We start from the raw sequence: 27,215 nt of genomic DNA, 5'->3' as shown, positions 1-27,215 counted from the left end.
TTAATGCACCAATCCATTGTGTTGGCCTTGAGCAGACAAAGTTCCATAAATTTGCAGCACGGCAAGTTGAAAGTTGAGCACGGGCGGATCCAGAACACATTTTGGGGGAGGGGGCCAAAACAGATTTTAGTCCCCCAAAACAGTGGGTCCAAAATATTATGGTTTGGGGTCTGGGGTCCGCTCAAAGGCTCCGAAAAAATGTGTGGATTTTAGATGCTCTGTGGTGGGGTCTGAGGCAATTAATTTCTGACCACTTTAATCAAATTTTGTTGAGGAAAAGATGGTGGTGAACGCAGTGCCTGTCTTTATGGCGATGTCACTTAAAGAAAAAAAATGGGATGGTTTCGGGGGGGTGGGGGCCCTGGCCCCTGTTGCACCCCCCCCCCCGACCCGCCTTTGAACGCTAGTCAGTGGAACACCCCAAAACAAAACAAAAATGCCCCCAAAATGTCTCCAAGAACGTCTGAATTAAATTCAGCTGCAGACTGAAGTATCCATGAACTCCAAATCATAGATTTTTAGGATATTCTCATTCAAATTTTTTCAATTCACTTGTGCTTGCCGTCATAGTGGTTGGAAATATAACTGTACAAGATGATACAGACGAAAGGACAAATGAATAATGACTGTAATGTCTCAGACATTGTTGCAGGAAGATGTACATTCAATGTAATGCATTCAAAATTGCATTTCGTACTTGTCAATTGGTGCTCTAAATGTCTGATACGTACATTTGTAAATCGTCACCGTCACCACGAACTGACACTCATGCGCGCGTAAGTGCGCTGCACGTGCCCGTATTTACAGAACCGAGATAGTTTGGGTTTCACGAACTGACATCCTCCACAGTGCGGCACTTTTAGAGCGCACCCCGTACATTTTCGTTTTCACGAACTGACACCCAAGCATGATGCAGCAATACAGAATGGAGAAAAACGGTTTGAAAGGACTGAGAGGAATTTAATCTATCCGTGTACTTGTGTGATTATACAAATTTTTGATTAAAAAGCATTTCAATTGGTAAAATTAAGATCAGTGTCAGTTCGTGAAACAGAAAATGCACGGGGTGCGCTTTAAAAGTGCTGCACTGTGGGGGATGTCAGATTATGAAACCCCAAATATCCCGGTTCTGTAAATACCTGTTTGTGGCGACGGTGACAAAATGTAAGTGTCATTCAGCTTGAGAGAGCCATTTGATTAAACGACAGTCTTAAGTTGTTTGTTTTGTTGCTTTGTATTTTTGGGCAGGTACACTTATGGACAGCCTGTAAGAGGCTTGTACAGTGCAGACATCACTATCGATGAAGAATACAGATCGTGGTATGGCAACATTGAACCCAGGCCAATCCTCCGATTTGAGTCAGCTGTAAGTGGACAGTTCTTCCTTTTGTGAACTCAGCTGAAATAAATGCAAAACATAAATGTAAGGTGTTCTTGCAAAATTAGACAAAGCTGGGCACTGGCAGTAGTGGAGAAAAATGCAGAAAAAAAAAAAAAAAAAATGAAAATGGTGATTTCTTATTTTCAGATGTATCAATATTTGTAATCTTTGATAATGTCCACTATACAGATATTAAAAAAGTATAAAAATTATGGAATGAAAGTGTTTTAAAGGAAAATAACCGGTATCTTGCATTTCACGACTAAAAAATAGTTGATAAATGCTAATTTTAAACAGCAAGGACTTGACAACGGAATGCCAGATTAAAGTGCAACAAACAGTTTGGTATTTAAGGGGAATTTTTCTCTTTCCTAATACCCTTAGTTCGAGGTGAGTGAAAAAGCTAAGAAGCTAAAAACCAACCGTCACCACAAATCTTGAAATTTTTAACACATTTTTAAAGGATGAGACTGAGGTGGAACAACGAATTTCAATAGGAAGCGAGTTCCACGGAATAGGTATATTGTGAAGGCATTGCATTTGGCACATAAGATGTGAAAAGTTGTAAGTTTTCTCCTGAACACTTTATCTACAAGTAGATTAATCACGTTTATTTTCTTTGCCGTTAAAGATTCATAAAATTTTGGGCCAATGAAAGCACAAAACATGCCACACAAGCTACTCCAAAACAAAGAATTGTCGAGACTTGTTAGATTGTTAAAAATTTGGTAACAAAAACATAAACTCAACAGTTTCCTTCTATATTCCAGTGAGGCAAGGTTTAGCATTGACGGCCTCTGAGGATAATCCAAGTAGTCCGCCATATTACAGTTCATTGCGTCTTGTTTAAGATAGTCCCTTGTAAAATCCGGCTGGATTGCAAATCCTTGTGGATTGATTCCAAACAGGACAAGCATATTCTACAATCAGCCTACATAATGCTAAACATAGCGCCAAGAGAATTAAAGGGAAAATACAACATTTGCAAACATCAAAAACCGAAATGATCAAGTTATCATGCAATACCTTACTGAATTATTAGGGAATAACAGTCTAAAGCATCCTTTAAAATCGTGGCTCCTGGTGTGCTGACCTTTTCAAGAAACACTGTATTTTTCCAACGCTGGTCGGCCGACCAGCGTTGGAGAAAACTGGCTTTTTTCAAAAAAAAAGTCATATTTAGTTATTCTGCCTTTTCTTTGCAATGGATTGCACACCTGTGAAGGGGTACAAGCCTGCTAGACTGATTCTCTGACTTTACAATTCCCCAAAGTGTATTAATTGCTCCGTTTCATCTTAATTGGGGTAAGGGAACCAGACTACAAGAACCTGATTGGTTTTCTTGGTTTTTCCAGCACCTTCAAGCCCAAAACGAGAAACAAGTCAGTTTAACAATAGTTCTATAACAAACTAATCCTCCAAATCCATTTATTTCTGAAAATTGCAGCAAAAGTAAATGTTGTTCTTTCCCTTTAAAAAGTTATGTAGATAAAGATGGGTTCAGTGATGCCTACATTCCCAGGTAGTCACGTACCCTGTCCTTCAATTGGGGGAGGGGGGGGGGGGGTTAAATATGAGAACCAGATGTTACCCTACAGACATGGTCATTAAAATAGTTTTATCTGAAGAAACATGCAGGTATCCAGTTAAAAATCACGAATTGCCATACCTGCTGGTTCAGTCCAGACTTGTCAGTGAACTATCTGCTTGAAGCAATGGCTTACAGATTAGAAAGTCCCCTGAGATCTTTAGTTGACCATGAAACCGACCTGTTCTACAAACTAAAAACCATCCGACTTGTGGAAATTTTAAGATGCATTCCTTGTGCTCTTTAACAAATTTGATTTCCTTCTATTAATACATTTTCAACTTTATATTTCAACCCAAAACCTCCTTTTTTTTCTTTTTTGAATGTCTGCAATCTTCTGAAAAGGGGTGTTTGTTTTGGGCACAAAACAGAGCCGCTTTGCGAACAAACTGGCTTCTCTGTATAATACTGATTGTGGGGCAGGAACCAGCCTACTCCGCAATGACTGCTTATGGGGTTGGAACCAGCCTACCCAGCATTCCCACAAGAACAAACTTATTGTCTGGGCAGCCAATAATTTGAAAGTGTATAAAACAATGATTCAATAACTTAACATGGGACGATTTTTGCAGTTGATAACTGTATTGCTAGATAAATAGCAAAATAGAAAAGCAATTTATTTTTGGAATGAAATTCGAAAAACAGCACAGGGAATGCAACTTTAAGCTCATTGAATGCTTACATACATGTAAATAAATGAATTTAACAACAAAGAGAAACTGACTAGGAGAACAAAGATATTTACGAATTGGGACACCGCCAACATAGGGCTGGATAGCTCAGTTGGTAGAGCACCGGAAAGGAAATACGGAGGTCGCAGGGTTCACACCCCGCTCCAGCCATTTCTTTGTTCAACTTTTCACAAGTAAATTTAGACGTAAGTATTTGCCCCCCCCCCATCCCAAAAATTGCGTTTATTTCATTATCGATTTTTTTAAGGGGAATCAAGCAATCAATTTGCCTAGAGATTTCTTAAACATTCAAACCATTAGTAGTTTTCACAAACCAAGCTTGTTGTTATTCAAATCTTTTATTTGCCAGGATACTGGAGTTTCAGGATGTGGCACCATCATAGTCTCTGGTGAGGCCATGCTTCTCAACTACAGTGACTTTTCCATCTGGTCCAGTAGGCTAAAAGTTGACGTTAATTTCACCGAAGAGGCTACCGGTAAGCATAGAGAATTTTGTCACTTAATTGTTCATGTTTGGCTTTAAATGTTATCACTATAATTTTTAAATACTGTATATTTCTGTTCTTTTTTTAATTACATTTTAAATTTTGGTTGTATTTTTAAATTCCCTTTGAATTGAATTTTTTACTGGTTTGTTTTTCTTTAGAAAAAGTTGGTCTGGATATTTATCTGGTCATTGACGATGGATTGGTTGAGAAATGAATAAAATGGACATAATAAATAAGTAGGGCTTACAACAGGGGTTGAAAATCAACTTTGACTTTTGCTCTCTGGTCTAAAATACATTTTTTTTAAAAGCATTTAATGTTCAAACCAAATAGAAGTACTTTAAAACTTGCACCTTGTTGTTAAGGATTTGTTACTTCAGGGCGGAAAATAGATTGAGTGCTCCGGGTCTAATGTCAAAGATTATTAAAAATTGAGGCTTTGAAGACGGCATTGAAGTGGTTTAGGAATGCGCTCCTTTAGAAAAAGCACATTGTGACCTTCATTGGAAAGTTTGTCAAAGATCCCTACATGTAATGGAGGGTGGCACATGGTACCCTTTGACTTTGTGCTACGATGACTGAATGATGTGACACTGAAATGCTCTTTTTTGTCAGTTTCCTTTTTTCTTTTGGGCTTTCAACATTCCTTGTTAATCGCAAGATCCTAACCTTGTGTGGGTGTGTGCTGGTACATAAATCAGCTGTCGGTGTCCTTGGTACTGAACTTGTGTGCAACGGTGACTATTTTTGACCTGCTCTGATGTGCATTATCATTGAGTGCTAAAGTGTAGACAACATTGTGTAATGGGGGACCCCCACCCCCTGTCCCTGGCCTGTTTCCTCCCCCTTTGACCCCACCCCACAAAACCACCCCTCCCCACCAGCCCCTACCCCCCACTCTATCCCTTCCCCCACTTCACCCCTGCACTGACCCCAACCCTGCACCCACTCCACCACCCCTACTCCCACAACACCCGAGACCCATCTCAAGCCCAGCCCACCCCCAAGCCCACCCCATCTCCCATTTCCCATCCCCTATCACTCATCCCGGCCCCACCTCCATCCACCATCTCCCACCCCACCCCTTATTCCCATCCCCAAATTCAGAAAATTAAATGAGAGTTTGTGTAAACGAACTTGTGTTCCCTCCAAAAAAAATGAGGGCACAAATCTGTCTCCCCAAGCCTCCCTCCTTTATATTGTGCCCTTGTTGTGGCCTCTATAGTTTACTGATGGCCTATACAGGTACCGGAACAATGTAGTGATGGGTAGGTAGTGCATTGGCGGTCTTCATTGTCAAGGAAACCATTGCGCTGGAAAGATATTTGACATAAGCATTGACTGTATACACAAATCTGGGTTAACAATTATGAGCCATTATGTGTTGGTGCCATGTGCATGCGCAGTGGCACTTTTTAACATATCTTTGCTCCCCCACTTTCAGCTGTTGAGACAATGCTGCAGCAATGAACATTCTGCCACCATTGCACCCACTGTGGTTCCACCGCAGTAATGCTATCTGATTGTGGTGGCCTGATATTCTATAAATCCTTATTCACCTTTTCCAAATTTAATGTCTTTGCTTTCAGGTGTCACACTGTCCGAGACCGTTCTAAGCAAATCAGGAATTATCACCACGGACCCTCTGCTCATAACATTCAAAGGACCGACAACATTCAAGCCTGGTATGCCCTTCGATGCGTGGGTGAGTGCTATCAATACTTGAGTGAAGTCATTTCAAAACTCTGTCAATCTGTTAACTTCCCCTGTCTTCTCTAAATTCAAAATATTATTAAGTTAAATTAAACAAAGCAGGGTTCCACTTTAACGGTAGCCCGCTACCAAATGCTAGTCAAAACAGCGGTGGGCTTGTCAAATTATTCTTAAGTAGCCTGGCTGGCGAGTCAAAAATTATTGGGATACGGGAAAGATGAAAGATCAATTTGTGTCTAATTTTATTAACTGTTTAGGGTTAAGTTATTAGATCTGTTCATTACAAACACTAACTTGATTGCCTCAGGATACAAGTTTTACATGTATGCACATTGTTTTTTATGAGACACTGTTTAAAAGAAGTCTGTTTCGGCAGCCCAGCTAGGTAGTGAAAACAAAAGTGAAGGTCGAACTTGCAAAGAATTGACTGGAGTGGGGTATGAATGTACAAACTCTGGAACCCTGTACTGGTGCTCTACCAACTGAGCTATCAAGCCCTATGTTGGCAGTTCCCTGATTTCTCAATGAAGGGCGCTAGTCAGAAGCCATAAACCCATGTATGCCATGCAGCCAGGGATCACGCCCAAAGTCACGATGCTATAGCAACACTGGCGATAACTCGGAGAGGATACAGCTTTTTATTACAAAACGTCAAACAAACCACCAAGGGGAACTGACTAGGTGTATTTATACATAACTATAAAATTTAAAAAAAGAGAAAATCACTTCAGGAGAGTTTGAACCTTCCGGAGGCTGCAGGTTTCAAACGCCACTCCAGTCGATTTCTTAACGTTCAACATCGCCGCATACTTGCTGACTTGCTGGCAAATGTTCTTGTCCACTTCACTCTTGGTAAATTGTTCATATGAAATGCCAATTAATCAAAAGCATCCTTCACGCTGTCCTAAGTCGCTGTGTTGGACCCGTGTCAAATACAGAGATTTGGGGAACCTGTTTCACACTAGCAAGCTGGCGCGGTTCTAGAGCCAATATTTTTTTTGGGGGGGGGGGAGGAGCTAGCAGGGTGGATCCAGTAATTTTTTTCAGGGAGGTGGCTGAAATGTAGACCTGTTATTTTTTCTGGACACTTAGACCTCCAAAAATCAATGGGGGGGGGGGGGGGAGGGGGGAGGGGAGGGGGGGGGCTCGTGCCATATTTTCAATGGGGAGCACTGATAAATCCTACAATCATGCAAACTATGTTAACTAAAAGTGTACAAATGCATCCTTCTCGCGACTATTTAATTAGGGGGAGACCCGTTCGCACGTACGTCGCATCATGGAGCTATGGTCACATTCTTACATTTTGCTAGTGCATTTTTTTATGGAATTTTTTTTTTTGGGGGGGGGGGGCTAGACAAAATTTGGGGGGGCTAAAGCCCCCTTTGGCCCCCCTGGATCCGCCCTTGGACCCATGTTGAATTCAAAACAGATAGGGGACACAGAAGTATGAAAATTCCCTAGAGGTTGCTGCAGATTTAGAGACCCCGTATAAAAAGAAATCCAAACAGCCAGAAATGTGTCAGTTTCTTTTTTTTCTTTTTTTTTCTCAGGTTGTTGTGACGTATCCAGATGGCACCCCTGCATCAGGTTTCGAGGTCAAGGTCAATGGCATGGCAGACTACGAGGATATTTACAATGGTACCTTCACCTCCTCGGAAAACGGCATGATCCATTTTGTCATGGACAATATCGACATTGACACCAGAGACGTGACCCTCTTTGTGAGTTGAAATTTTGGAAATGTCCTCTTATAATTACTGGCTATTAACTTGAAATGAACAAGTGACCTTTCTTACCGCATGTAAAATCTACTTTTGAATTAAGACTCAAAATGTATGTGGCACCAGGCCCCTGAAAGAGGCCATTTTTCTGCACCTATTTGTCCTGCACTTAATCATCTGTCCCTATTCATTGCGTACTTTGCCAGTTGTCAATGTTTTAATCGCAAAAACCTTTTGTTTTCCCAGGCTACCGTGGAAGGCTACGCAAACGTTAGACCCTACGATCCGGAAGATGAAGACTACTATAAATACCATTACATCTATGACCCCATAGGCTACCACAATGCCGAAGCAAGCTACTCCCCTAGCGGCAGTTTTGTCCAGGTCGCACCCATCGACGGCAAGTTGAGCCCCGGCGAGGAGCAAGAATTCACCACCCACTTCACGGCCGACCCTGAAACGGTGGCAGACCTCAAGTGGTTCTTTGTGGTGGGTGCGAATTTTTTTTTTAATAAATTTATTCGAATTTCAGTAAAAATGTGTGTGAATTTAGGTCATAGTATGTTGCTCAATTACTTACATATGTTGCATTTTGTGCACTCAATAACCATCACCATTCATTGATGTGCAACCGATTACAAACAAAATGTGGACAAAATAAATTTGGTAAATTGGGGCCAGTGTTTAAAAAAGTCAGGTTTTGTTTTCAATGATTGTCAGCTGACCATCATTGGAAATGGCACAAAAATGAAAGTTTTCTTGAAAATGATGGCACACCAGGTGCCATGATTTCACAGGATGTTTGAGACTATTATTCACTTACAGTCATGTAAGGTATTTCGTGATTACACCTCTTTGTTCCGACACCCCTATGTTCCGACTGCACATAATTCCTATTCCTAGCCCTAACCCTAACCCTAACCGGGAGTAACACAATCTAGGTTGTCGGAACATAGGGGTGTCGGAACATAGAGCAGTCACCGTATTTCGTAACTGGTAGTTTTGTTTTTTGATGTTTGGAAAGGTTGTATATTACCTTTAATCTCAAGAAAACTTCGATGCTTAAAACACTCTCATGTATCTATATCTGTTGATTTCCAACATTAATGCAGTCAATGGAAAATTAATGCACAAAACTTTTTGCCTGCCTGAAACAAAATGGAATGCTGGTCTGTATCAGCTGTGTTAAAGTAACCTTGGGACACATGTTGGAACTTATGTCATCTTGACTAACAGCCAGAACCAACAGCCTGGCTGAGGACACATACAATTTCCTGCTTCTCAAGGTTAAAAGAACAAGAACAACCAGTGATGGGAAAAAAAAGTGAAATTCATTCCTAACAGTTAGTCAGAGATAAGACCAGGGACTGAATTCCCTTAACCCAGTGTAGTCTTCGCTTACATAAAACAAGAAGTGTGGACAGCTGACAGGAAATGAGAATCATTGGGGACAAATTGGCAGGACAGCGTCGCCCTCTGAGAAATTTGGATTTAAAATTTGATTTTAAAGACATTTCCTGTAGAGGTTGTTTAGTTTGTCCAACAGAGATCACCTTAAATAAGTGAATAGTTTGCATGGGCGTCGCGAGGGCCCCCCCCCCCCCTCCGGAAAAGCAAAAAAGAAAAAAAAAGAAAGGAAAATAAAGAGAAAAAAAGAAAGAAAAAGAGGGCGAAGTCACAGTGGTGTAAATTTAATGGGTTGGGGGGGGGGGGGGCAAAATGTCCCTGCCCCTTCTAAAACTGATAAATCGAGAATGTGTTGAGAAATACAGGCATGTTTTGGCAAAAATATGTTTTGCCCCCCTCTAGAAAAAATCCTGGCAATGCCCATGATAGTTGTTCAAGGAAACACCAATGAAAGATATTACGAAAAGGACGGAGGTTACAGTATATTCAAATGTTTCAGAAAACCTTGAAATCTGGTTTAAGAGAAGGGATTTCAGTATAGAAAATTATAGTATATGTTTCGTGTGTCTCATGGTGTAGAGGATGTCATCTGAAAATGGCAAATGACATTTTCTGTCCGACATTGCTAAAGATTTAGTCCAACAATGCTAAAGATATTTTAAAAGCCCAATTGATCTTAACACGGACTAAGTTTTCATAAAGCAGTAAAAAAAACTTGGTGAAAATGGGAAATGCCAGCTACTTGCACTTTCATTTTGTAGATTGCTTTTATTAGCTTTTAGTGTATGTCATCTGTTGGACCTTTTTGGCTGTGTTGTTCACATAATTTTCATAAGAGTGAATTGTGATGAATAAGGTTCTTGACATTCCTCTTGTAGTTCATGTCACGCAGTGAAATCCTGACCGTCCCAGTCACTGCTGTGGAAGAGGCTGCACCACGCAAGAAGAGAGATATCATATGTAAGTTGACCACATTTGAAGCTGAGTGCAAAATGTTCTTTTGTCCTTCCAAACAAATTGGAAGGTTTTTCAATCATTTGTTGGGAGGTAGCGCCCAGCCATTGTTATTTGACGTGGGGCTTGATGCACCATGAATCAGTTAAAGCCACGTTGGATCGTTTGCAGCTACTTAAAAAAGTGCCTACTGATTTAATGACAGAAACCTACCTCAAAGTGAACACAGAACTGGTGGTATCAAATACCCTGTGAAATTAATCCACCTGAATTGATATCATTTGGTAGAAAATAATAATTGAAAGTGGTTTCAAAATAGGGTGTCGGTGGGCACATTTTTCAAGATATTTTCCACAAATGGTTTACTGTTTCTTCAGGGGTTGTAAGTTCCATACCCTTGATGAAAGTACCCTTTTGTTCATCATTGTGGTTTGTCATTCAGTACTGATTTCTGGAATGAAATTATGAATTTTGCTCAAACACAGTCCCCTACCCTGAAACCGAGGTCAACATCACCCAGCCTGGCAGCCTCTACTCCCGCAAGGACAAGTTCACAGTCACCTCCAAGATGTCACCAGAGGTCAAACTGCTGGTGTATTACATCCGGCCTGATCAGGAGGTTGTTGCCGACAGCATTAAAGTGGACGTCCAGGAAGTGTTTGACAACAAGGTAAGTTGGAAGTTCAATGTAAGGTTTTTTCATGACGCGATTCAGGTCATTCACATCAGTGGAAGAGATTTAAAGATGTACTCCCTTTGCTTTTTTTGAGTTTGACCCTGATTTTTTTTTTTCAATTAATCGCTGTTTTCCTAGCAATATAAAGGTTATTCGCATTTGAATGAGACAGTGTACGAATTGCATTTTCTCTTTGCAACATTTGAATTTGTGGGCCGACAATACTTCGGCTCTCACATGGCAGGTTGTGCACAAAATGAAAGCCCTAACTTTCCAGCCAGAGTTGCTGACACCTAAAAAGTAAAAACATACAAATGGAACATTCGTTTTTAAAAAAAAATTTTTTATTAGCATGGGATAGCACGGGGCATACATCTTTAACCTGCAGATTTTTTTGGCATAAGTTGTTGACATGGATGGTCAATAAATTTTAAAGGTCTGAGGGTTTTCAATGAAGATAAGGTGTAGTATTTGGAAAAAGAATACAAAAGTGTTTGCAGATATAGTCAAATGGTTCTAATTTAGCACAGTGTGACTTGGTCTTTGTCCAAGTCTTGGTTATTTCTGTAATTAAGTATAAACGCTGTCGTGAGGTAGAAAGCACAACCAACAAGATGAATCAAATCCAGCCTTGGACCAAGACTAAGGGTCACCAGGATGCACTTCCAGAAATGATGACAGAATACAAGCTGCTGTTAAGCTAGACTCCAGACAAGAAGTAAAATTATCCTTCATGTTGCAGGTTTCAATGGCCTTTGCTAATGACGAGGAGACGCCAGGAGGCAAGGCCCTTTTGAAGCTTTCGGCAAGCGAGGGTTCCCTCTGCGCCGTCGGTATCGTGGACAAGAGTGTGTATGTCTTGGAGGACGACAAGTACAGAATAACCAAAGATAAGGTAAGCAGTGGACTCGATGCACAAGTGCGCCCTCAACAGTGACAAAGCTTTTGGGCTAGTCACTATCTTAGAAATTTGAAAAACAAATTGGGGGGGGGGGGGTGTAAATTATTAAGCACAACTATGTGCTAAAAATCGTTTTGATATATTCAGTACTTTTCATTGAAATTGGAAAAATAGGCCTGGCTACGTGCATTTTTAAAAGTTGTAACACTGGTGTTTGCAATATCTGTCAATCTTTTCAAGCCTCACGAATATTAATACGGTTCCTATCCATTATGGTGTGCAGTAAAAAATTGCAGAATAGCCTCCTTCACGAGTTATTAATTGATAAATATCACCCTTTTTGCCGGCTTCCATTGGTCAATACCAACCCACGCCAAGTCACACCGAGTGACTCTAATGAAAATGCTGATCTATGCGCTTCGTCATTGTTGCCCCCAATCAGCCAAGCTGAAAACCATGCATGTGAGTGAAATTGGTCGGCAAAAAATCCTTGTCGTAATTTCCCTTGGAGATAGTTCAAGGTGTAACACAAGCGTTTGCATCAACAGATTAAGCTGAAATTCAGAAAATTCTTAGATGGTTTAAGTGTTCAACTACTTGTGAAATAACAACTTCAGGAGATTCCTAGAAATTGAGATAAATATATAGATTTGGGGACGTTTTCGAATGATTTCTTCCTGACTTGAAGGTCAGCTTTACCAGTAACCAGTATTGACGTTTCGGCATTGATGACGGTGATTTTTTCACTGACATGAAGTTTAGAATTTCTTCTTCCGTTATAATTTAACGTTTCAATCATACTGAGCATATTTTCTGAGAAACACAACGTTCAAAAGGCCATATTTTTTGGTGTGCATGAATTTCACTGCTCTGTTATAGCGTCTAGGTACGTAATCGGATTAACTTTCTTTAACAACGGGGATGTTCAGGCCTTTGCATCCACAAGGCTGTGTAGTTACGATATCTACCAAACTTAAAGAACACATCACAACATTGAGGAAATTTGTGCCACATCACTGTTGCATATACATGGAGCTTAATGCTCCTGGAAAGTACTAAAAATGTGCCAGTACATTCCTACAGAGTAAGGAGGTTATTTTGTAGCAATACTGCCTCTTGAGAATTTGGGTTGAGTCAAAATGAAAGTGACTGAATTAGAAACAGCATTTTGAAATTATGTGGCTCGCTCCATTTCATACAAATGACATAGGGTCAAAGTGCATGTTATTGACTTGTAACTGTAAAATTTTACGTAATTTACTTGTACTTTAATTCCCAAGCTATGTCTATTTGAATAAAAGGATCACAAACTACAGCTGTCTACCACTGATCATTTACCGTTCTACGAACTCATGAATATTCATTAAATAAAATGAAACATGGACGTCTTGCCATCCCAATGAATGACCAAGAAGTTGCAAAGGAAAGCATACAAAAATCGCCATCATTATTGCAGAAAAAAATGAGTTGACTTGTTCCTCATATTCAAAACACAAAACCTGACAGTAGAAGTAATGTTTCAGTCTTGTTTCAAATGATTAAAATCCCACAGGTATATAGACTGTGTTTAATCTGTAATTCTCACTCAGGTCATTAGCTTCCAATGGCATTCCATGGACAGCTGTAAAGATTTTTGGTAAAACAGGCACAACTTCTGATGGCATGGATCAATTTCAATAACTCTTTTTTTTCTTCAGATGAGTGGATGAACGTGCTCTTTTACGACATACTTCATTTGCGTATCAAAGTTGATTACTTTTTAAGATTTTTTGTTATTAATCTGGGTCACCTTCTTTTTGATTCGCCCTGTAGGCCTATAGCCTAGGGAGCTCAACCTGCAAATTAACTGTTGCCTCTTTTCCATCAGGTGTTTCAGAAAATCCGGGAGGACCAAGATCGCCACACTTATTACTGGCTGCCCAACCCCAGCGACCACTGCCCAGATGAGTATCCATGGTGGTTTTACTCTGGCCTTGACAGGAGACGCCGCAAACGAACCAGTGTGCCTTATCCTGGGGGCTTCGGCACATTCGAGGACTCTTCACAAGCTTTTGAGGTAAAGACTTTTTTCACGTGGATTCCTTTTCTTTGGATTCATGTGATTCATGGTGTTTATGTGGCGTGTGGTCTTGGGCAAGACACTTTACTACAATTCCTCTCTAAACCCTGGATTATAAATGGAGTACCTGTTTGGGTGGAAGTCAGATTGCTCTCCCAAGTTTGACACATCTGGGTTCCCACAGTCAAGGAAAAATCCTGGAAAACCTGGAATTTAAAGCTAATCGTAAGATTTCTGTGAGAACCCCAACATACATTTCACTGCCGCTGACTTACAAATTAGTAGCATCATGATGCAAAGTATTGTATGAGTTGTTCAGTAAGTGTGATATTTGGTCTGAATCTGTTTGTAATTCACTTATACAAAGTCGTCCCTTTTTTCCCCCTGAATTTCAGGACATGGGCCTAGTCTTTATGTCCAACCTGAAGGTGGAAACGCGGCCTTGTAACACCGGTAAGAGAATAAGAGAGAAATAGAAAAGTATTCATTTGATGACCAAATGAATGTAAAACTCTTTGAGGACATTCACGGATGCAAACGTGAAGCGGATTTGATATCAGGAAATATTCGCTGCGAAATTTGCAGGAGTAGAAATTTGCAGTGTGAATACCCGCCAGTGGCGTATGGGGGGGGGGCACCTTTTGAAAGATATTTGTTTCAGTAACTATTTTCGTAAATGGTTAGAAAGTTCTGACATGAAAAAAAAGAAGAAAACCATGCCCCGAAACCAAAACAATGCGCCATGAAAATCGACGTATATTTTCCAGTATGCATAATAACGGTAAGTTTTGAAGAGCGCCCCCTTTTGGAAGATGGATACCCCCCACTTTTTTATTTTACGGAGGCCAAGTGTCCGGAGAAACATTTTTTTCTACATTTTTGTGGGTGCGGTTGCCCCCCCCCCCCCCCCCCCCCGACATCAAAAGCTGGATACGCCACTGATGCCCGCCGTGATGTCACACATTTGCATTTACGTTTGCCTTTGCTAATTTTCCTGTATGAAATGGATGATAAAACAGCTAACTGCACATGAGAAACTTTAAAGTACCGTTACAAATTGTACTTTAAAGTTTCTCATGTGCAATTAGCTGTTTTATCATCCATTTCATACAGGAAAATAAACACAAACAGTTCTTTGATTGGTTAATTTGAGTTTCTCTTGACACTATGGACTCCGTGCACGAACAGCAGAATGCGCTTTTCAACCACTTTTGAGAGCCCTGTGAACGGAACACACCACATGCTCATACGGTGCAATTAAAGTACGCATGACTAATTTTGTTCTGTATGCGCACAATATCACAAACCCGTAGCGTCTTCATGTGAGCTAGTACCAGGCGTCATTGGCAATGTGTTCAAATATCCTCACAGTGGTCTCAGCCAGCTCTCTATTTGTAATTGTTAGGGGGGGGGGGGGCTCGTTGGCCACTGGCAGTCTGAGTAGCTTTCATTTGCTGTGGAGTTAGCATGGAGGGGGGGGGGGGGGCTGAGGCCCCTGCACTCCCCGCTGTTTCCACCAGTTGGTACTTATGCACTAGCACCATATGGTTTGGTAGGACGCCATAATGTGAGACTCAAACAAGTGTATGTATGCTCAAACAGGTGTATGTATGCATTCTTCAAGCCATTCTGACAGTCACAGATTGGTCTGTGCATTGTTATGTCAAACAGGTGGATTCCCAATACTCTATGATAGCGTTGCACCTGGAGCTGAGTTAGACCGTGACGCTGTAGCTTTTGAAAATGAAATATCAGACTCATCAGCTCCGACCGTCCGCAGCTTCTTCCCTGAAACCTGGCTGTGGAAACTGGAGCGCATCGGGTAAGGGCTTGGAAGTAAATTGAATGCAACCAAAAAAAAAAGGAAGAGGCTTGGTAACTTTTGAAATACATAGATTTGCTGTGTGGTGTCTTGGCTCTATTTTAACCCTTTAGCACTCCTATTAAATTGTAGGACATTTAATTAACACCTCCATGAATCGATAAATCCATAGAGTGCTGGGGCGGTCTGGGGTGGTTTGAGGAGTAAATGGCAGGGCAGTTGCGGACACTTTCAGGGCTAATGGGTTGAGACACTGCCATGGCACTGTAATTATAATAACAGTTGAAAGAAAACACTTCATGAAGTGGAATCAATGAGGAAACTGAGGTCTTGAAATAGAGGAAAGTAGAGATAAGTCCCCCTCAATTAAAAAAAAAAGGTATTTTCAGAGACTTAAAAAAGAGGCTGTTGAAACGCGAGTAATTTCCAAAAGGAATGCAGGTTTCCTTTTTTTTTTTATTCAATCCTTGACCTTCCGATAACCCTTGATTTATGACCATTGACCTTCCACAGTGACATGGGTGAGGCGGAGCTGGACCTGGACGTGCCCCACACCATCACAGAGTGGGTTGGCAACGGGTTCTGCTTGTCGGCCGAAACTGGTCTCGGGGTGGCGGACACGGCCACCCTGCGCGCATTCCAGCCCTTCTTCGTCTCGCTGACCCTGCCCTATTCCATCATCCGTGGGGAGGAAGTAGGCATCAAGGCCACGGTCTTCAATTACTTGTCTGATGAGTGCATGGTGGTAAGGCTTTTGCCATACAAATTTTCTTTAGGGTTTTTTTTTTGTTTTGTTTTTTCTTTTCTAGAAACCCTAAATGCCAAAGTCGTCAAAATTTAAAAGCCTGCTTATTGTGAAAAGATAGAAGTCGACAGGACAAGGCAAGCCCAGTGAAGTTGGTCCCAGGGCGCACAAGTCAATTCAATTAAGTCGCTGCAAGTCTCTTAGTGCATCTTGTGTACACAGTGGGCCGGATTTAGCCAATTCATAATTGGGTAATCCTATACCATAGCACTGCCTGGCTCTCTTCACCAGTCAATAACCAGGTTGAGTCACAAGTGACGGGGAGTCAGTCGGTCAGTCAGTTGGGTACAAAGAGGACTATATGCTATCCCCTCTGTGACCAGCAAAAGTCAGAATCCCGAGTTGCCGCTTGCAACGGGACCAAACAAGGTCATTGTTCAAATCAGATGGCAGGGACAGTACGTAGCATCGTCTTAGAATTGGCAGTTAAAGGGAACACACAACATGTGCAAACATCAAAAAACAAAACTACTAAATTAGTATGAAATACTTGCTGGACTTTTAGTGAATGGCAGCCTAAAGCATCCTGTAAAATGGCACCTGGTGTGCTGCCATTTTTCAAGAAATGTGGAATTTTTGTTATCAATTTCCAATGCTGGTTGGCTTAATTACCAGCGATGGAAAAAAATGGCTTTTTTTCAAATACTGCTTCCAATTTACCTTATGTAGTTAGTGTCAAAATGTGTTTGTAATCGATTACGCATGGATGGGTACAAACCAGTTCGACCGGTTCCCTGACCATACAATTCCCCAACGTCTATAAATTGCTCCGCTTCATCTTACGTGGGGTCAGGGAACCAAGATTGTTTTTCTTTGTTTTTTCCAGCATCCACGAACACAAAATTTCATGCAAGTCAGTGTAACAAAACTTTTTATAAAATACTAGCCCCTGAAATGCATCCATTTCTGAAAATTACAGCAAAAGTAGATGTTGTAATACACTAGTGTCGATTAAGGTGCCATATCTGGGAATGTTAAGGTTAAAGGGGGTGTTTATAGAAGACAGACGGGTTTAATTTGGTTAATGGTAAGCCAAACATTCACTCACTTTATGTCCATTATTTCCTTTAAGATCCGAATATCACTGATAGAATCAGACATGTTTGTGGTGGTGGACAACACGTATGAATACAGGGAGTGTGTCTGTGCCGGGGCATCCAAGACAGTCGAGTTCAAAGTGAAAGGGCTGGCACTCGGCGAAATGGACATTGAAGGTATGAAAGGCCAGGTTGTATGTTACACAAACGAATAATGTTTTCTAAAGTTAAACAAAGAAATTGATTAGAGTGAGGTTTGAACCTGCGACCGCCAGAATACCGTTCCGGTGCTCCACCAACTGACCTATCCAGCCCTACGTTGGCGGCTCCCTATTTTGTCAATGTCTTTTTTGAACTTGCAATAGTCAGAAGCCATAAACCCATATATGTATTCATTCTCTACTATGCAGTTGATATGAAAATGACACTCATTAATACTTTTGGGTATTGAGAACAGTTACAGTAAACTTGTGCATTGTTTTCTATCCTGATGCCAATCCCAGTCCATGCTGTGTCAGTTGCTGATGATGAGGTTCTTTGTGGCAATGAGGCTGGCATGTTTGAACAGACGGGACTCAGCGACGGCGTACGCAGAAAACTTCTGGTTGAGGTAATGTTGCTGTGCAGTATAACGGCAGGGGGGGGGGACACATCAGTGTAACTGCTTGTCCACTTTTAACTTTAACTCCCTGGCATGATTGACTAGGAACCACACCCATCCTGGCAAATTCCAACACCATATGGGAAACTGCACACACATATTTCTGACTTTGATTCTGGAGGTGTGCCAATCCAATGTAAAAGACTGTCGGTTTAGGGGTACTGTACCATCCCGACAGATTCCAACAAAGCATGCCGTTGGGGATTGTTGTGTTGAGTTCTGTTAGGGTTAATGCATCATAAAGTTTTGCCTCTCCCCTTTGGGATCCCTATAGAAACTGACACTAAGTCTTGGATGTGTATTGTCTTCAGTTCCAGAATCACTCCACTGCTACAGCTTCACGATAACCACACACAGCAATTTGTTTGTTTTGGTTTTGTGAAGTTTACCAAAAAAGGTCTGTATTAACAGAACAAACTTGTAGCATGTTTGTATTGTTCCTTTGCGAGATGATAGACTGAAAACTTTTTCTTTCCTCAATTTTCTTTCACAGCCTGAGGGTATACAGCACGAGTACAGCATCGGTAAATACTTCTGCCCAAGCGGTAAGTTGTTTGATTCCAAACATTCCCTACAATTTTCTTTAGAAGAGAATGAACGTTTATCAAACAGAACCACAGCTCCCATATACAAATTGGGATCAGCACTGATTTTGTCATTGTATATGACATAGATATGAATAGCCACCTAATAACTATGCAAGAATTAAAATCATTTTGCAAAAAAACTATGGTAAAAAGACTTGTTGAACCAGGCAATTTTTGTATTAAAGATTGACGTAGCCGTTGTTTGTGGGTTTTGTTTCTCATTACAGAGCTGCCGTTTTCCTCATACAACAAGAGATTCCAGTTAGCCACACCGCCAAACACTGTGCCAGGGTCCATGAGAGGCCGAATGACCCTAACCGGTAACGTAGTATGCCAACGTTGTTATACAAATAAAAGTCAGTCGTTGGACAGTGTCCCATGACCGCTGTGGCCAGGTCAACTAATTTAAATATTGACACATGCTGACTGTACTTTAACTCATATCCCATTTGTTTTGGGTTTTTGTGTCGCCTACAGGTGACCTGATGGGACAGACCATCAGTAACCTAGACAACCTCCTGCAGATACCCACGGGCTGCGGCGAGCAGAACATGCTGGGCTTTGTGCCTAACATAGTGGCCATGCAGTACCTCACTAAGAGCGGCACACTGACGGATGACTTGGAGAGTAAGGCCAAGACAAACATGAGGATTGGATACATGCGTGAGCTCAACTACCGCCACAAGGTACTGTTTCTGTCACGTTTGTTTGTGGAATTCAAATATTTGGTTTTGTCCATTATTTTAAATGTGCCCAGGCAGGACTTGTTTTAAGGTTGATAGTATAGAAAGATATGCATTGATTATGAAGCATCATCAAAATATATCAATATTACTTGATCAGTTGATATTATTTTGATTTGGAAATCGCCGATAGCAATTTTTTAATCAAATCGAAATATCAAAATGTTTGATATTGTGGAATCATATCAAAAATGTGTCAGATTATCGTCGAAATATATCTCCCGTTTGCGCTTATACTTTGTGTTTATCGTTAAATGAAATGTATAATGAAACAGAACTCGGCGACAACTTGTGCTTGTGACTCAAAATAAAAACATCGCGAAATGCCAAGCGGTGTTACTTTGTGCTCTGCGTTCACTGGCATTCGCGGTTTTCCCAAATGTAAATCTATTTAGAATAATGCCCATTCTGGACAAATTCTCAGTGCTGAGATTTGTTTTAAAAAGTTTGAGCAATAACATTTTTTTTTTAATCAAAGTGTCATCTTTATTGTCTTTAACTTTTTACATGGGATAATCGATATATATCAAATATTCTCGCTATTGGATTTCCGATGTATCGATTATTGAAAATTCTGATATTGACAGTGCTTATTGTTCATCAGACCTTTCTTTAATTTTCTTAATTGACAATCTCATCCCTGTGTGCCATTGAAGTGAAACACACTGTAGATATTCTCAAAGAGCTTGGAATTTCATTGTTTTTGTTATATTTCCAAGTTGCATGTCTCTATAAGTGCTCAGAACTCATTTCTTTCTAAAAGTAGTGAGAAAAACTTATTTTTTTCGAAGTATTTCGGAAGCTCTGAGTAAGGTGTACTTGTTACCAATATGAAATTTCCGCTTTTTATTAATTTGTTTTGTGCAATGACTTTTGTGGCCTCAAAGCTACAGTAAACTCCGGCTAAGACAGCACTCTCGGGACCAGAGAATCTGTGACGACTTACGCGAATGTCGGCTTCTGCTGCAAGTCGTCATTTTGCTGACTTACACAAATACACAAATTGAATCATGGAGTGAACAAAATAGATTTAATTAATGGCCTATGCGCATCTGTATCTGGATCATGCAAACAAGATTCGTGGTTAAAATTCAAAGGCTTTGATTTACCCTGGTTTATTTCTATATCCTCAATGTTTATCATCACAAACAGGCTGTGGTATTGATCACAGAAAGTCATGCATGTACATGTACGTACGTACGAAGCAAGGACGACGCGGCCGGCTAGCATTAACAGTGGTACGATATACAGATCGCTTGCATACTGTACGTCCATGTACATGTAGTGTACATTGTGCACGTACGTACAGTCACGAATTAAATTTGTGCATGGTACTGGTACAATAATGGGACCCCAAAAATGAACAGAGCGCATGCGTGCAGTCGAGAGGGGGTACTGGTATTGATGTGCTATCAGGAAAACCCCTTTTTGATCGCGCACGTGTAAGCGAACGATAAGTGTACACGTGCTGGCCGATGCATCAATCACGGGCTGTGCCATTGATAAACAGATGTCAGTTAGCAGTGTGTGGGACTTTTCACTCGACACTTCTTGCAAACCGCAGAGCACGATGCCGACTTATACAGAGGAATATTTGTGGTTTTCAGGAAATGGGACTTTAAGTTGTACCTTCCTTTAAGAAAAAAACCTGGAATCCCAGATTACAGTGTCTCAGCTAAACGCTGATAACAGATACCTCTTGTTTTAGGATGGGTCCTACTCTGCGTTTAACGATAATGACGAGTCGGGCAGCACCTGGTTGACGGCCTACGTGGTGAGGTCCTTCGCCCAGGCAGCCGATTTCATCACCATTGATCAGAATGACCTGGACGTGACCATCGACTGGCTGAAAAAGCAGCAGAATGAGCGTGGCTGCTTCAATCGTGTTGGCCATTTGGGCCACAAGGCCATGGCGGTAGGTATTGTGAAGAATTTGGGTTCGATGCAAATGCTTTCTGTTGTTGATTTGAGTTTGTACCAGTTGAAAACAAACAGATTTCTAAATCTCTGACAATAAACAAATTTGCTTTGCACTTCCAACTTATAAGTATGGACCAGCCTTTGCTCGTCTTCTTTATTTCCTTACTTCAGTCCAACAACTGACTCCAAGTCTCTGTCTTGATTCAATTTTTTTTCCAAAATCAATAATTACTTCGAATTTAAACTATTGTTATTTTTGAAATATTTTTACCTGAATACTTTCCAAAAACTAGCATAGAATTTCAAAATAATTATACATACCCAAACTAACCCCGTCCAACAGTGCTTAAATGATAACATCATCTGTGTTTATTGGTCAAGTCATTTTGTCACCGTTTTCACGAAGAGCCACATATGTCAAAAATAACCATTTTTTTCGATTTTGATTTTTTTTCAACCTTTTGCTTTAAAACAATGTACTTAACCATTTTGACATGTTTCTGTGAGCAAAACATCATTAATTTCCAAGTTACATTAATGTTGCAAGGGGCAGAAATCTCGATAAATGCATTTTGCGTTTTCACGAAGAGCCACATACATTTTTGCCCTTTGAACGCATACAAAACCCATTGCACGGAAATACGTAAAAGTAGGTCAAATGAGATTCCGTTTTCACGAAGAGCCACATAGGTTTGTTACATTTTCAGCTGTGCGCGCGTACTCACGCGCGCCTATGGAAATGCACGTTGAACGGAAAGGGCCAATATCTCGGAAAACTGACTTTGCGTTTTCACGAAGAGCCACATATCTTTACTAATTAATTTTCAACAATTAACTGCTGTATTCAGTCTGATTACTGTGTTCATGTAAAAATTCAGCTCTCCTAGAATCGTGTGATGGTTTTCTTGCTGCAAAAAGTTGTTGCAAAGTGATATTTTTTGCAGTTTTAAAATATGTGAAACTTCTTTTGCGATTATCTTGAAAACGCTTTTTCTTTAAACTCCACATATGTGGCTCTTCGTGAAAACGGTGACGATTTGAATGATTGAGGGATTTTAAATTTGACGCATCTCTTTGACCATGTTAATGTTAACCTCAAAGAAACACTCTAAATGAGGGTTCATGTTATGTGTCTCATTCAATTTGTTTATTTTTAAAACATTGTGTCTTATATGCAGGGCGGAGTCAACAGTGAAATTACACTGACGGCCTATGTTCTCACTAGCTTGTTGGTGGCAGGTGTGGCTCCTGAGGTGAGTTTGGTCTTATTGTTGAAATAATCGGCATTTTTTTTTTGTTCAATGTTAATTATTATGCAAGCAGGGTTCACAAAATCAGACGATAACAAGAAGTCTCAATTTTAGTTTAAGAAAGAACAAAAACAAAGGCAGTTTCAGCTTAATGGGAGTTATTCTGATCCAAAGACTCAATCCAGCCTAATATTTTCTGCGAAGAAGCAAGATTTAGAAGGCCGACTTAGTGAAACAGTTGATTTCACAACTCAACAGAGAGGTCCATTTTGTGCAGTGTTTTTTTTTTCTTTACCTTCTGCTCGTGTGACCCACTTCGAATTCCATGTGGGCAGACATGTGGATTTGGTTTCTGCAAGTGTCTTGTGATTGTTTTTAACTGAAGAATACTTTGGCATTTCCCTCTCGCCTCTAAAACTACTAAATGTCTTCATATTTCACAGATTTAAGCCCTCGGGCTCAAACAACAGTGCCGTGCTTTTTCTTAAGGTACCCCTGGTGTCATTAACAGAAATAATAAAAACAAAAGAAATTTAAAAACAAAAGACTTCTTTTTCCAGGATCCAGTCATCCAGAATGCACAAAGCTGCTTGGAGTTGGAGTCGGACACTCTTTATGACACGTATGCTGCCGCCCAGCTGGCCTATGCCGGTGCGCTGGCTGGTCACCCCAGGGCGCAGGCCGCCATCAACTTTCTGGATTCTCTGGCAGTGAGGGAAGGTAATAAGCCACCGGCTCTTTAAGTGGCTACGGCTTGCAATAACACATGTGCCTATGAAGGCAACTGGAACCACTCCCCACATAAACATGTGTTACTGCCAGCCAGCTATAGCCAAAGACTTCAGACATAACCTTAGTAAGTAGGCAGTGTCCAACCCCCCCCCCCCCCCTTAGTATTCAAAAATTCTGTCCAGAACTGCAGCAGATTTGTCCAGATTGTGTGGGCTGAATATCGATTGTGGAACTGAAGCAAATGGAGCACGGTTAAGTAATCTAGGAGAGTGTACAACTTGAGTTGACGGTGATCCATTTATGCGGAAGCATAATGCAGGTTGTGATTATTGTTGCCGATGTAAACAAAGGCATGTAGCATTCATTTGTATGTGAAGAATTTTTGCTAGGAAGGTACCTAGCAAAAATGCTACAGGGAAAAAGTGTATAGGACAGTGTCTCTTAGTTTTCTCACCCTAGCGAGAGTGTTGGCTAGTTGTTAATGTTTGTGATTCATGATCAGAGGCTCAGAGGTTCGCATCCTGCTACTGGCCATATGCTGTGTCCTCGAGCAAGCCACTTTACTCACACTGGCCTCTCTCTACTGCCGGGACCTGGCATCTCATCCAGAGGGAAATCAGAAATGTCCTCAATTGTTTCATGGTATGGAATCCGGCTTTAAGGGCTCAGACCAGACTTAACCTACTCCTTTCCATTGCAGGCAATGTGCAACACTGGGTCAGCAGTCGTGATGATGCCGCGGACTGGGACACCTACTACCGTGCTTCCAAGCAATCCCAGGAGATAGAGATGACAGCCTACGCCCTGCTGGCTTTCATCCAGCATATGCCCCCAGAGGATGCTCGTGTCTTTGGTATTCCCATTGTTCGCTGGCTGGTGGACCAGCAATCCAGCCGTGGGGGGTTCTCCTCCACACAGGTGAGAGATGTTTTGCTGTGGGCAGGACCAGGATTATCATAAAGGGGGAGACTGAGCTGTTGATACTTAGTGTTGATTTTTGCATAAATGGAGCCAATTGAGGTTTTGCATCCACGTGACATTATCATGTGAACAGTGCAAGATCCGCCATTGTGGACGTCTAGCGTCCTCAATCAATCATACAGTACATGTCCATTGCATTATGCATAACGTGCATGTTTTGCAGTATTTGTCACTCTCAGTATTCAATTTTTCTCCCAACGCTCATTGGTTAACACCCCAAAATTCAACATAAACTGAAAGATGATGAAATAAGCCTTAATTTGGTATGTGTCTCAAACACCTTAGAGAGTTATGAGTATATTTTCCTGCATTTCGGAAGTTATCATATTTATCACTGGGGTCTATGGCAGTTTATTTACTAGTCTGCAATGGCAGCTAAAATGCTGTCAGTAAAAAGCGTGTATAATTTCACTCTGCAAAAGTACATATACACCCTTACTGGCTTTCGTTAATTATACTTCACATTTGTGATGAAATAGTGGCGGTACAGGTTCATGTATTATACATGAGGAAATTGAGTGATTCATTCAGAACTCGTCACAGAATAACATACATTCCTTCCAAACGTCTGCGCCCAGAACTCTTCTGAAAGTATTAAACAAAAAAGGAATCGGGCAATTTCTGGAAAAAGTTTAAGCCCCATTATCTTGATGATTTCATTTTTTTGAAGGATTCCTTTACAGCTTACAGACACTCTAGCTCAGAAAATATTGAAAGTGAAACTACAGGGAATCTAGTCTAGGCACAGTGGTGGATTTTGAGGATTCAGGAAAGTTTAAAGCAAAAATGAGCGAGCGACAGTTCGTGTTCACATGACATTCAAGACAAATTTATAAGAAAATTTAAAAGGGAATATTATATCCCCTTCTCTTTTACAGGACACGGTGATCGGCCTGCAAGCGCTGGCCGCCTACGCTGGTATCATCAATCAGGGACCAGTTAAGATGAGGGTGGAGGTGATGGAGCGCGGCCGCAAGGTGCGACAGCTTGAGCTTCTGGAGAGGAACAAGCTGGTCATGCAGGAGGTGGAACTGAACGTGCCCAACTTGTACACCCTCCGGGCCAGAGGGAAAGGATGTGGCTTGGTGCAGGTTAGTCATTGTAGAACTTGTGTCCTTGGGCAAGACACTTTGTCATGATAACTGCTTCTGCTACCCAGGAGTAGAATGTGTGCAGTGCCTGCGAGAGAAGGGGGGATATTTTTTTAATTTGCTGCTTTTGCCTGTAAAATGGCAGTAATAGGGCTGCATAACTCCCTATGGGAGCTGAGATGGTTGCTAGAATATTTATGGGCCCATGTAAGGCCAAAAAAAAAATAGTTCTGCTTCCGATTACATGCCTTTCAAAAATAGGGTCGGTCGGTCGGAAATTTTTTTTTTTGGCCAATTTTTGTTATGCACATTGAATGGGGTATTCAATTATATGCGAAGTTTTAGCCTGAACTATTTCTATTGCACTACGAAAGCTATACACGAAATGGCAACAAAAAGTGAGTAAAACCTACCTTTAATTATTGTCAATATATTTACGTTCGATAATTTCAAAAAATAATGGAAAATTCAGGCCGTTCGCACCATATGCACAACGTTAGTCAAGACACGGGGAGCTGGCCAAAACTCCGAGGTGTGTGATGCGAGCATGTGTGGCGAGCGGCCCACCATGGGCCGACAGACCTGTTTTTATGATCAACAATTTCGGGAAACACGCGGCATGTATCACTCCCAAATACGAGTAGTGCAATCTCAAAATGAACTCTTGAACACAGAAAATACATACACAGACAAGCTAGATCAAGCCTGTAAATTAACTTGCAAAATTGTTCTTTCTCCATCCGTGTTTTCTTGGCATTTTTACGATGTGGAATCCGACCAGTTGACAGTGGCCTGCACTGTACTGATAGCGCGCTTTCGGTCGCATCGCTATGGACTGGTTACCGCATTTTGATTATGTCTTCTAAATTGGCGCGGCGGGAACCAGTCGTCGCCATGTGATTATAGTCACCGTGACATCGAATTGCGAAGTAGTTATATCGTGAAGCGAATTTGTAATAACGGAGGTTTCTTTTGAAAAAAAGCAAATGTAAGTAAGAAAACAAATACAAGCATTTTTGGATGCAAAAGGGTTGTTGAGAGGTATTTTGTGAAGACAGAAAAGACAAGATTTTATTTTTATTTATTCAATTTTTTTTGTTTTTGTTTTTGTTTTTTTTGTGGAATTGCCGATAAAATTTTTAGGGTCGCAGCCTAAAAATAGGGTCGGTCGGGTAACCGGAAGCAGAACTATTCTTTTTTGGGGCCTAATCAGGGGTACTGATGATGTAGTGTCCTGAACACCATTGTTGGTTGATATGCGTGTTTTATGAATATTGTGTCTGCATCAACCCAAATCTGCATCTTATATATACTTTTCATTCAGTTTACTGTGTACTACAACATGCTACCCGTAACGCCGCCTGTGGCTCCATTCACTCTGACAAAGAGATCTAGAAATCTGGACAACGACTGCAAGAAATTTGAAATTAATTTGTGTGCAAGGTGAGTTTGACATGCAATAAAAAACAACATGTTTTGAAAACCCTTTTCTTCAGTTGTATATATTGCAGAGTGCAAAAGGATTTGTAATATACAAAAACAAGAAAAAACTTAATAAAATGAAATTGATTTGATTTTTAATGTTTGATTGTATCTGTTTGTAAAGCTACACCGGAACCGGTGGTGCCAACATGGTACTAGCCCAGGTGAAACTGGTGACTGGCTATGCCCCGGACCCTGCCTCCATCAATGACCTGAAATCCCAGACTAAGATGAGCCAACTGAAGCGTGTGGAGACGGACGGCAAGACCCTCAGCTTCTACATCGACAAGGTCGGTCGTTTGTTAAAGTGTAGAGTGTTTGGGTTCACGCAAAACATTAGCCCAGTAAAACAAAAGAAAAGACAACTTCCGTCAACTCTGAATACTCTGATGAATAAATAGATGTTACTTTTTCAGTTCTGACAATGTGCTATTCTGTATTTTCAAAATCGTCTCTCGGTCAATCATTTGGGTTTTTTTTTCAAAACAATAATTTCTTTGAATTTTACTTTTCGTATGCGC

The 27,215-nt window shown here is 40.9% G+C and overlaps 1 protein-coding gene across 11 annotated transcripts in view; it reads left to right on the top strand.

The window, feature by feature from the left end:
- LOC119746365 (pregnancy zone protein-like) overlaps window positions 1–27,215 on the top strand; it is a 49,964-nt gene that overhangs the window by 9,953 nt on the left and 12,796 nt on the right. For all 11 annotated transcript variants that reach the window (XM_038223273.1, XM_038223266.1, XM_038223269.1 and 8 more), the window contains exons 7-30: window positions 1,249–1,366; window positions 4,011–4,137; window positions 5,739–5,854; window positions 7,416–7,586; window positions 7,833–8,075; window positions 9,872–9,953; window positions 10,433–10,617; window positions 11,366–11,518; window positions 13,392–13,580; window positions 13,979–14,036; window positions 15,255–15,405; window positions 15,919–16,150; window positions 17,283–17,424; window positions 17,751–17,857; window positions 18,402–18,453; window positions 18,723–18,815; window positions 18,973–19,181; window positions 20,947–21,153; window positions 22,337–22,411; window positions 22,969–23,128; window positions 23,841–24,058; window positions 25,000–25,212; window positions 26,537–26,655; window positions 26,819–26,984. In XM_038223273.1, coding sequence (XP_038079201.1) covers window positions 1,249–1,366; window positions 4,011–4,137; window positions 5,739–5,854; window positions 7,416–7,586; window positions 7,833–8,075; window positions 9,872–9,953; window positions 10,433–10,617; window positions 11,366–11,518; window positions 13,392–13,580; window positions 13,979–14,036; window positions 15,255–15,405; window positions 15,919–16,150; window positions 17,283–17,424; window positions 17,751–17,857; window positions 18,402–18,453; window positions 18,723–18,815; window positions 18,973–19,181; window positions 20,947–21,153; window positions 22,337–22,411; window positions 22,969–23,128; window positions 23,841–24,058; window positions 25,000–25,212; window positions 26,537–26,655; window positions 26,819–26,984 — 3,586 coding nt within the window. The remainder of the gene's footprint in view (window positions 1–1,248; window positions 1,367–4,010; window positions 4,138–5,738; window positions 5,855–7,415; window positions 7,587–7,832; window positions 8,076–9,871; window positions 9,954–10,432; window positions 10,618–11,365; window positions 11,519–13,391; window positions 13,581–13,978; window positions 14,037–15,254; window positions 15,406–15,918; window positions 16,151–17,282; window positions 17,425–17,750; window positions 17,858–18,401; window positions 18,454–18,722; window positions 18,816–18,972; window positions 19,182–20,946; window positions 21,154–22,336; window positions 22,412–22,968; window positions 23,129–23,840; window positions 24,059–24,999; window positions 25,213–26,536; window positions 26,656–26,818; window positions 26,985–27,215) is intronic.

The sequence above is a fragment of the Patiria miniata genome, unplaced genomic scaffold (genome assembly GCF_015706575.1).
Source record: "Patiria miniata isolate m_02_andy unplaced genomic scaffold, ASM1570657v1 HiC_scaffold_7, whole genome shotgun sequence".
Taxonomy (NCBI): domain Eukaryota; kingdom Metazoa; phylum Echinodermata; class Asteroidea; order Valvatida; family Asterinidae; genus Patiria; species Patiria miniata.
The sequence above is the reverse complement of the archived record's forward strand: the minus strand, read 5'-3'. Positions and strand labels throughout refer to the sequence as shown.